Source organism: Chinchilla lanigera, unplaced genomic scaffold, assembly GCF_000276665.1.
Source record: "Chinchilla lanigera isolate Chin_1 unplaced genomic scaffold, ChiLan1.0 scaffold00047, whole genome shotgun sequence".
NCBI classification, from domain to species: Eukaryota; Metazoa; Chordata; class Mammalia; order Rodentia; family Chinchillidae; genus Chinchilla; species Chinchilla lanigera.
Genome location: NW_004955448.1, coordinates 17,926,928 through 17,938,351, shown reverse-complemented (window position 1 = coordinate 17,938,351; position 11,424 = coordinate 17,926,928). Strand labels below are relative to the sequence as shown.

The 11,424-nt window shown below is 38.5% G+C and overlaps 1 protein-coding gene across 1 annotated transcript in view; it reads right to left on the bottom strand.

Moving 5' to 3' along the window:
• Window positions 1–11,424, bottom strand: part of LOC102028246 (EGF-like and EMI domain-containing protein 1) — an 83,978-nt gene that overhangs the window by 27,272 nt on the left and 45,282 nt on the right. The window contains 4 exon segments of the mRNA XM_013518593.1: window positions 8,358–8,407; window positions 8,409–8,478; window positions 10,103–10,111; window positions 10,114–10,221. Of these exon segments, the coding sequence (XP_013374047.1) occupies window positions 8,358–8,407; window positions 8,409–8,478; window positions 10,103–10,111; window positions 10,114–10,221 (237 nt within the window).

Genomic DNA, 11,424 nt, shown 5'->3' with positions numbered 1-11,424 from the left:
AACCCTGCATTCCTGGGATAATCTGACTTAGTCGTGATGTATGATTTTCTTGATAATTTGCTGCATTCTATTTGCTAGTATCTTATTGAGTATCTTTGCATCTATATTCATTAGGGAGACTGGTCTGTAATTCTCTTTCTTGGTTGGGTCTTTCTCTGGTTTTGGTATCAGTATGATGCTTCCCTCCAGAAATGAGTTAGAGAGAATTGCTTCCTTTTCAGTTTCATTGAAGAGTTTGAGGAGGGTTGGTATTAAATCTCTAAATTTCTTGTAAAATTCTGCTGTGAATCCATCACGGCCTGGGTTTTTCTCTGTTGGTAGGTTTTTAATCACGCTTTCAATCTCATTAATTGATATTGGATTGTTCAGGAATTTGATATCTTCTTGACTCAACTATGGTAATTTGTACGTATCTAGGAATCTGTTCATTTCTTCTGACTTTTTTTATCCTATGTTAGTAAAGATTTTCAAAGTGGGTATTAATGATCTTTTGAATTTCTGTGGAATCTGTAGTAATTTCATCCTTTTCATTCCTTATTGCATGAATCTGAGTACTTTCCTTCCTTTTCTTGATAAGGTTGGCTAGGGGTTTATCAATTTTATTTTTTCAAAGAACCATCTCTTTGATTCATTTATTTTTTGGAGGATTTTCTTTGTCTCAACTGCATTAATTTCTGCTCTAATCTTTATAATCTCCTTCTTTCTTTGGGCTTTAGGCCTGACTTGTTCTTCTTTTTCTAAAAGTTTAAGATGTAGCATTAGGCTACTTATTTGTTCTCCTTCTGTTTTCCTTATATGTGAATTCACCACTATAAATTTCCCTATGAGGACTGCTTTCGTTGCATCCCATTGATTCCGGTAAGTTGTATTTACATTTTCATTTGTTTGTTGATATTTTTAAATTTCCTCTTGACTTTCTTCTGTGAACAACCCACTGGTTGTTCAGGAGGTTGTTGTTTAATTCCAAGTGTTTACGGAGATTTTGAAGTTCCTTTTGTCGTTAATTTCCAATTTCATTGCACTGTGGTCAGATAATATGCACGGGATAATTTCAATTCCTTTGCATTTCAGAAGGTATGCTCTAAGGGCTGGGTTGTGGTCTTTTTTAGAGAAGGGCCCATTTGCAGCTTAGAAAAATGTGTATTCTGATGTTGTGGGTGGAACACTCTGTATACATCTACTAAGTCCATTTTGTTCACAGCTTTGGTTCAGGTCTGTTATTTCCTTGCTGATTTTTTGTCCAGTTGACCTATCTCTTGTGTCAATGGGGTGTTGAGGTCCCCTGTTACAATAATGTCATTGATTGTATGGGTCTTCATGCCTGTTAAGATTTGTCTTATATAATTTGGAGCTCCAATATTTGGTTCATATATGTTTATGATTGTTATCTCATCCTCTTGCAGTTTTCCCCTGACTAGTATGTAGTGACCTTCTTCATCTCTTTTGATTGTTGTTGGTTTGAAGTTTACATTGTCTGCAAACAGAATAGCTACACTTGCTTTTTTCTGGGTTCCTGTTGCATGGAGGATTGTTTTCCATCCTTTGACTTTCAGTCTATGAATTTCCTTTTCAGTGAAATTTGTTTCCTGTATAGAGCATATCATTGGATTTTGTTTTTTAATCCACTCTGCCAGTCTGTTTCTTTTGATTGGGGAATTGAGGCCATTTACATTTATAGTTATAACGGATATGCATTGATTTATCATTGTCATGTTATTTACTTGCATTGGTTTCCTACTTTTTCTACCTGTTTACTTGCTTGCTCTTCTTGAATTTCATTTCTACTGTTGTTCTTGTAATTGCTGTCACATTTTTGTCTGTCTAGAATATCTTTTAGTACTCTTTGTAATGCTGGCTTGGCACTCATAAAGTTCTTTAATTGTTCTTTGTCATGAAAATATTTTATTTCTCCATTGAATTTGAGGGATAGTTTGCAGGGTACATCAGTCTTGGTTGGAAGCTGTTCTGTCTTAGGACCTGTAATACTTCACTCCAAGCTCTTCTCGATTGGATGGTTTGTGCTGAGAAGTCTGCCATGATTGTGATGGGCTTTCCTTTATAGGTAATCTGTTTCTTTTCTCTAGCAACTTTTAATATTGTGTTCTTTTGCTGGAGATCTGTGAACTTGACTCATATGCCTGGGTGTAGTTTTATTTTGGTTGTGTTTGTATGGAGTTCTATATGCCTCATTAACTGTATATCAGGTTCTGTTTCCATGCTTGGGAATTTTTCTGCTCTTATTTCTGCAAATATTCTTTTTATGTCAGTTGTGTTGCCTCCTGCTGTTTCATTGACTCGTATAAGTCATACATGATTTCTCTTTGCCTCGTTTTGCAGCTGTTGAATTGACTTTTCCTGAATCCTTGTTGACTTTACAAGATCCTTTCTTTCACGGTCGCTAGCTGCCATGTTGTCTTCAAAGTCTGAGATTCTATCTTCAGTTTCATTCAATCGGTTTTGGTAGTTTTCAATGGCAGTTTTTCCTGGAAGTCTTTTGAATCTGGGTCATGTGTTCTAAGTCCTTTCTATATTTTTCATTGAATGCTTCTGTCCTTTGCCTTTGTTCTTCTATTTTGTTATATGTTTCTTCTTCAGACTTTTTGAGCAGTTACTTCATTATTATTGTCATTTCATTTTTTTGCTTGAGAGATTATTTCTGATCTCATCTCTTATATGGCCTTATGGAGTTGTTTCTTTACTTCCATTGCAATCATTTCAGCTATTTCAGGCATGTGATTACCAAGTTCTCCTATGTCAATGTCTCCTGGACTTGTTCTGAGTGGGTGGATTCTGGGATTGTGTTTTAGTCCTTCGTTTTGTCATGTGTGCTACCGGATGCAGAAAGCTCAGTTTCCCTCTTCAGTGGCTGCACAGCAAAGGCCGCTAGTGTCCCTAGTTTTCCTGTTGGTCAGGTTTGCGCCTGAGTGACCTCTGAGAAGTGCTACTTAGTCTAGGGATTTCCAGCAGTTGTTGATTTGTATCTAGTTTTCCCTGGTCTCATATACGGGCATTGGTATCAGCTGACAGCTGACCATCTGATCCAGCATTTCAGTTCAGGGCACGTGCAGTTCAGGGCACATGCACGGCCCAGACTCCTGTTGCACTGGTGTGACAATCCCGGTCCAGTGGACCTATGTCCCCAGGCAGTTCAACGTACAGGCAAAACCCAGACACTAACTACAGGGTCAACAGTTTGTGAACCACCTGATTCTGTGTCTCCAGTCAGCTCAGGACACATACAGGAACCAGATGCAGGCGGGACGGGTAGCAGTCACAGACTTCCGGTGCCTTCGACCCCCCAGGGAGTCCCAGAGAAAGTAAAGCATGGACTCGAACCACGGGACCAGCAGCTCTTGGAGCACTCTCTCACTCTTCACAGGGTGGGGAGAAGGGAGGGCTACACATGCCTCTCCCAGTCAGAGAAGTCCCTGGGGCTTCTGAGTGAGGACCTCCTTTCTGCCATTGGTGCCTGGAGGGCAGAGACTCAGTCTGTAATGGCGGCGGGGTCCTGGGTCACCTGCTTTGTCCCCAGGAAGTAGATGGGAAATAACTGGCTCTCTCTGCAAGTTTCAGCTGGGAACCGTGGCGGTGTGAGTAAAGCACGGACTCGAACTGCGGGACCAGCAGCTCTTGGAGCACTTGCACACTTGGCACAGGGTGCGTGCAGCGTGGGGCTAAAAACCTTTTGTATGGTACTTGCATCTTAACTGCTATATATTGCATGAGATCAAGTGTAGAATTTTCCACAGTGGTGTACTTAAAAATTTCACATTTTGGGGCATTTTAGAGTCTCAAGTTTTGAATTAGGAATGGTCAAACTATTACCATTATGCACAAGATAGTGTGTATTCTTTCATTACTCTTCCATTTTCTCTGTTCTGTAATTTAAGTTCCATAAAGGACCCTTGGCTGGCTTGCTCGTCACTGTCTCATTAGAGCTAATATTGGTACCTGCCGGTGGTAACTATTCAGTAAGCATTACTCGGATGACTCAGCGACTCTGGACACACTGTTACAGTGTTTGCTCCTTCCAGACAGCACTCAGCAGGAAGGAGGCAGGCATTTCCTCTTTGCTCCCAGAACTTGCTCTCCGATTCAGAACAGTCCCCACAATGCCTTCTTTTCTTACATTTGTTTTGATTTTCACATATCTATTTACTGCCTATGTTGTGCTGTTGTTGGAGTTTTGATCCCTAGAGTAGCTCATATTTAAAGTGCCACAAACTATACTAAATTGCCCAACACTTCACAAATTTTCAAGGGGAAAAAAAGGATGCTTATGCAGCATTTTATGTAGGCTTTCCGTATTCTTGCTGTTTTCCTGTGGTACTGCCTCAGTACAGCTCTAAATATTCTGGTGGCAATTTTAATTGTATATAAATGAAACTATGGTAACCTCATTAAAAATAGAGGATTAAAACAAGTCCGAGCTCTGATTTATATCTAATTTCAAATTTTGAGTTCTTGATTGTGATAGTAAAAAATGGCTTACTATTACCCTTTAAAAATCATACTTAAAAACCCTTAAAAATGACCTTTGCTGCTTGTTATAAGTAGTAGATATATTACTTACTTCATAAATAAAATCTGCAGTAAATATGTATCTAACCATGGTATATCTGGAACTTTATAATTCCTAATCACAAGATAGTGAGAGCTAAAGCATAGCTCACTATGAGAATTTAATCACTGTATTATAAGTGTTTTGAAACTTTCTCAGATAAAATTATAAAAATATAAATATTATTTTCTAGGAAAAGGTAAAGGAAATGTTGTAAACTATATTTGTCAGATGACGGGCACAATATTCACTACAAAATATTACTATGCTCTTAAAAGATTTATTTTGCTTCAGAATTTGAAAGACCAAAATACACATCTTCTCCAAGCTTGGCATGTCAGTAAATACTGTGATCTGCTGAAAACTACAGAAAGAACTTAGGCAACTGTCATAGAAGGGAAATAAATGCCATACAAGGGAAACTGTATTTCTATCAAATGTCCTCCACTGTAGGGCAAATTTCTTTCCCAAGTAAATTCCACAGAAACCTTCAACAATAATGATCACATCTTTCTTGATGATAAGAATGCTCCAGTCAGAATCTAAAGATTTTATTTCATACATTTGTTAAAAAATACTCAACCCTTAAAATCTGGCCATATATAAAAACTAAATATTAATAAGAAAGAAAAATCCCATCTACATTTTTCTCTCTAAAGTATTCCTTCGAGTCTTCCTCCCAGAAAAGACTAACTTTTGAAGAAGTTGTATCTTAATTAGTAGTAAATTTTCCCTTCCATCTTTTTTAGTTGCTTGTTAAAAGGCAAATAGCACTGCAGCAAAACTAGTCTAAGCAGTAGAAATATATCAAAGATTTTAAGATTATATCACCAAACCAAGAACAGAATTTTATGCAGACAAGAAAAATGCTGAATTCAAGGACTTTAATAAAGTCTCTTTATGAGGGATCACAGGCAAGAATACTAAATTATTTACCGTACTTATCACCATATTCCTCTTTTTTGGTTAATACCAATAAAGAGACATATAAGGTACATAAGTACCTTAAATACTTTATGAAGTTGAACAAATACTATATAGACAGAGCTCAAAGACCTTAGTTCAAATTCAAGTTCTATCATTTATTGACTTTGTATCACTGAGTTTTTGGTTTAATCACTGAACGCATACTTCACTAAAATGTGAGGAACTAGAAAACGCATATTCGGGACTTTGACTTGCAATCAGTGGTGCAGTTTTGCTCTATCAAATCTGCTGTACCTACCGGTCATGAAAGGCAAGGCATTCAGTACACAGTTAAGAATATTCACACATAATGAAAAGAATGAACAAAGCCGGAAACATAAATCTGACATTATGATGCAACAGAGGTGGAAAGTAAAGCTAGAGAAGTGAACTGAGACAGAAGGGAAGAAAGCATTTCAAGAATACTAAAGGAGATCTATGGTTTTCAAAGATGGTGAGAGGTCAAATAGAATAAAACTAGAATGACTACCATTTAATCCGGCAACACAGAGCACATTGGTGATCATCAAGGGGTCTAGATGAAACCTAGCTACTATGGGCTGATGAGAAAAATGCAAGGTCAGAAAGAGGAGACATTGATTGTACTCATCAAATCTTTGCTATGAAATTTCAGGTGGGACGTGGGTTCATCTAGGGTAATTTAAAGACACTTGACACTGGGACATAGAAAGCTCTTGGCCATATCATTATGTTGATAATGAACAATCCAGAAGGCAGAAAAGAGAATCCAAAAGAGAAAAATGATTGGAAAAACAAAGATCTTGAGATGTTAGCATAAGATGGAATCCAGAACATAATGGAAAAGATGGACTTTGACAGGAGCAGGGACATTCCCTTCATATCAATAAGAGTGAGGTCTTTCCAATGATTCTATGGGAGACATGGGGCCAATTGTCAATGTATTTTGCATCCCTTTGTTGATAATGCTAGAGACAAATTGGGATAAAGGCAGAACTGGGAGAGGTGACAGGATTTGGAAGAGAAACAAAAATATTTAATTTTGAAGGAACCAAAAGCAGTATAGGGTCTTCCAGCCATGCTGCTTAACATTGAGAGTTTGGTACTGACTTTATAACAAAATCAATTAGCATGATTGTGCTTTGCAAACACAGAAAAGGTAGTCTGTTACAATATGGGTAAAAACTGGACAAAGAAATAATAAAGACACAGACAAGATAGAGTCTAAATGCAAAGAAGAAAATAAACTATTGACATAACAAGATGTAACAAGGAGGCAGGGATGAAAGATCTGACATAAAAAATTGAAGTTAATTTTGTCATTTGAAAAGGAGAGGAGAAAGAGAGATGGATGAGGATGGAAAGTACTGAGACAGACGACACGACTCGAGAGAATTAGTACCAGAACCAAGCTTATAAAAGCAGGAAATGTGTTCATCAACAGACTTAGTGGTGAACTAGTGATAAGATGAGACAGAAGAAAATAGCTGCAGCAGCAATTACAGCTATTAGTTTAGCATTTGAAAATTTTAATATACTCCTAACAAAGGACGTATTAAATTGCATAACTGCATCCAGGTAAGGGTACACCAAGAGTAGAGGACATTAATTACAATTGTTTGAAGAAAAGAGGTAGAGGAATAAGTTAGCTGAAAAGAAGGCAAAGGAGTGAGCTGCTTTAAAGACACGTGGTGGATGGCAATGAAGGAAAGAACAGAGGGAAGGGCCAGCATGGAAGGCACTCATTCGAGTGTCCAGTGTGTCAGGCACAATATCACAACCTAGAATTGCTTTTGCTGCAGATACTTTCCTTCACTGTGGCTTCCTTTCTTGAGTATTATATTGATGTTTGTGATGTTTAGTAAGTGTCACATAGAAGAGGTGTTAAAGGAAGGCAGATGGTTCAGAAAGAATAGCAATGGGCTCAGAGATCAAAACCAGAGTCATGAGATTAAGCCTCATCTGTCTTGACGGTTAATCTTGACTGTCAACTTGATTGAATTGATAAATGCTTTGGAAATTAGGGAAGCACACTTCTGCATGTGTCCGTGGGGTGTTTCCAGAGATATCTGGTGTCAGGGGCAGCAAATTGTGCTTGCAGTGAGGAGCAGGAGAGCCATGCCCCTAATGGGAGCAGGCCACCCCACAGGTGGGGCATGGACGGAGCGAACTGGAAGAAGGAGGAAGCGCACCAACACAGACTGTCCTTCCCTGTGCTCCCCGGCCTCCGTGAAGTATGCTTCACCCCGCCATGCCCTTCTGCCATCTTTTTCCTCACCACAGGCCTGTGAACAGCAGAACCAGTAAACCATGGACTGAAACTCACAAAGTCAGAAGCCACTACAAATCTCTCCTTTTTAAGTTGATTTTGTCATGGTGATGTCAAGCTGAAGGACACAATCCTTACACCATGGGTCACGAATGAGTCATCTACTTTTGTTCTTTATCTTTTTTTCTTTTCCTTTCTTCCTCTTTTCCTTTTCTTCCCCATGCTAGGATTGAACTCAGGGCTTTGGGGAGAGCAGGCAAGTACTGTGCTACTGAGCTACAGCCTCAGCCTGCGCTACATCTTCTGTCTGACTCTGAGCGCCTGTTTCCTCAGCTACGAATGAAGAGGGTTGGACTTCTCAGTACCCACAGCTAGTCTAAGCAGTGGACAAGAGTCTCAGGAGCTTTTGCTTTGATGAGATATTCAGTGTTGTTCTTTCATTTATTACTCTTGTTTAACACTTGTAACATGCAAAGGAGTATGAGCTGCTTAGAGAGGCATGAAGAAGGGCAATGAAGGGGGCAGAGGGCCACTGTGGGAGGTGCACCGAGCAGCGTCCCCACGCTGCAAGTGTTGCCCTACCGTAGCACTGTTTCCCATTAGCTCCCAGCTCAAAGCCAGCCGGCCGACACAGTGAAAGATCCCACTGAGTTCACACAGCAATGACCATAGTGAGCAAGATCCTCAGTGCATCCATTTATATCTGCAGAAAGAGAGACAACAGCTGTGCCTTCACAGCTCCAATGAAGGCGTATTTGTAAACTATAAAAATGAACTAAATCTTCCTCCACATTTACTCCCTGACATTCAGTAAGAGTAAATATAGTAGAGGCTCCATTTTCTTTGTGTGAAAAGAACATTTGTAAATAAACCAGTTGCTTATAACATGACCTCTAATTTTGGTCTTATGCTAATAAACACTTCTTTCTATGATGTCCTACTGCTATCTCTAGAATGAAAAGAAGAAAACCAAAAGCAGGTCTAATTTGCCCCTTAATAATAGAGGTAGAATCATGGCAATTTTTCTTTAGGAAAATATATCATATTCTTAGTGAATAAAATAGCATCTTCCTGATCTTAAGCAGATAGTATATGTGGCCACAGGCAGGCGGATTTTTGGCCTTTATATGAGCATTAATGGTTTGTTATATCTCTGATGACTGCAAGACAGGCAGTGTAAACACTGGTCTCCTCTTTTCCTCTGACAGTGGTGGCCAGTTTTACCCCGCGTTACTTCAGTTTTGTGGCCCAGGTTATGTCCAGCCCTGTAATTAGGTAGGTCTCATCACCATTCCTTTCGGCTGGTGTTTTCTCTTCTTACTGTTCCATGCCATCCCCTAGTTAGGCAGTGGTTTTGGAGATAGATTTTCTATGAGTAATGTATCATAATAAAATATGTTTGAAAGATATAGATAGATAGATATAGATAGATATAGATATAGATATATACATTTGTCATTTTCCAACAAACATTTAACAACATCCTGTTCAAGGCTTGAGTTAGGCAGATTCCTTGGAAAGACAAGACCAAAGCAGAAATGTTCTCTGCTAGAAAATACGTTAACAAAAGCCATACAAAATTTTCTTAGTTTTGGCTTAATGAAAAAGAAACACTAAATTTTATGCCTAATTCTTTTTCAGTTTCACAAAATGTTTATCAGTCCCATAAACCAGGAAACATTTTTGTGTTTTCATAACTAATCCAAACAAACTGCTTCTCATTTCATGAAAAAAGTCATGATAAAAATGAAGGTTTGTTTTATTTCTAAGAAGTTATTAAAACAAAGACTGTCTCAAAGGATTGACTTCATTTATCAGTCCTGGTCACATGATAATTTATCACTTTCATCTTTGAACTGAAGTGTCTGTTTTGCTAATTCTAGGAACCAGAAATGTGTAACCTTGTATTTACAGTTTCTTTCTCCTTTTATTCTAATTATTCCTAACTTCTGAGAATGCTCATTTGCACGTACTTGCTTTTCAAAAGTTATTTCTACCTTCTGAAGCCTGTAATAAAAACCTCCCTGTGTGGTTATGGAAGGTTTTGAAATGGTAATTCTAGAATTCACTTCATAATGAAAAATAGAAAACAAAAAACATTAATGCTGAAGCTGTACTAGGTCACTTATTAATTGTAACTAAGAATTTCACTGAGTTTTGATAGCATTGTAAAAATACCTTTCGAAGTGATCAAACAAGAATTTAAATGTTCCTTTTAAGCATAAGTGAAAACACATTTTTTCCCTAGCTGCTCTAACTATTCAAAATTGAACTACCACAAAATTTCAGACAATTACACAATTAAGCCATCAGCTTCCGTTTCCCACCTTCGCAGGTCTTTTGTCTTCAGACAGCTGGTACCCTGGGTGGCAGGCACACCTGGGCATGCCATTCTCATTCTGACATGTGTGAGCCCATCCATTTCCGCCTGCACAGGGGTCCATCTCTGAAAGCAATTAAGCAGTGAGAGTTTACAATTCATCCCGTTTAGAAAGATGTGCATAGTAGAAAAGTGGACAAAGAAGAATAAATAAGGCGAGAAAGCCATTGGATTTCCCACAAAAAGGTGGAAATGACTCCACAAATTCCTTCCCTAAATGTAGATCAAGTCCAAAAAAAGGATTAGCTTTTAGTCACTCTTCCCAAACGTGTATCTCCTGCCTTGTGTTACCTCAGTTTAAGTGAGGAGTGGACAGAAATTCCTTCAGATAAAGACTTCTCTGGGCAGCCTGTATTTACCTGGTTTACAAACAAAGGAGGAGGATACTCCAGAAAACTTGGGAATCTAGCAGGACCTTGGAAGAGTTTTCCCAAGTAGTAAATTACATCAATCAGGAGAACTACTTTATCTTTAGGTTGGTATTTGTTGGAGGAGTGTGGAGCCTGCAGCTGCTGTCTCCTTGTAGTTAAATGTGGTTGGAGCCAGACCTCCTAAGCTGAGGCCTTATCTTGTCCTTTGAGTAGTCATAGCTTCACAGGCCAATACAGGCCCCAGGGTGACCAGTGACTCATAGAGGTTCACTTACTATGAGTCCACTGCCCATCTTCAGATGGGTACCTAAGCTTCAGACAACTCACAAACACAGAAAGCCAACTGGTTAATATGAAATCCTGCTCGGAGACACTTTGTAGTGGTCTCCATCAGGGATCTAGCTCAGTGGCACAGTGCCTGCCCAGTAAGTGTGAGGTCCTGAGTGATTCCTGGTACCAAAAAAAGAAAAAGAATGATGTCAGCTATGGGTTTCTATAAGTGCTTTTTATAAGGAAGTTCCACTGTAATTCTAGTATTTTAGAATTTTTTAATCATGAAATGGAATTGGATTTTTTTCAAGTGATTTTTCTTCATTAGTGGGATGATCATGTGATTTTTGTGTGTTATTCTGCTGTTATGATTTATTCGATTCATTTTCAGATGTTCTACTGTTTTCCTGTGATTAAATCCCCCTTGCATTCTGCATAATATTTTTATGTTGTTGACAATGATTTCTTAATATGTTGTTGAAGGTTTTTGCATCTATGCTCTTAAGATATACTGATCTATCACTTCTTTCTTGTGATACCTTTGGTTATGGCATCAAAGTGGTATTGGCCTCATGGAATGAATTGGGAAATGGCCTTCCTTCTATGTTTTGAGTTTATATTATTTTTT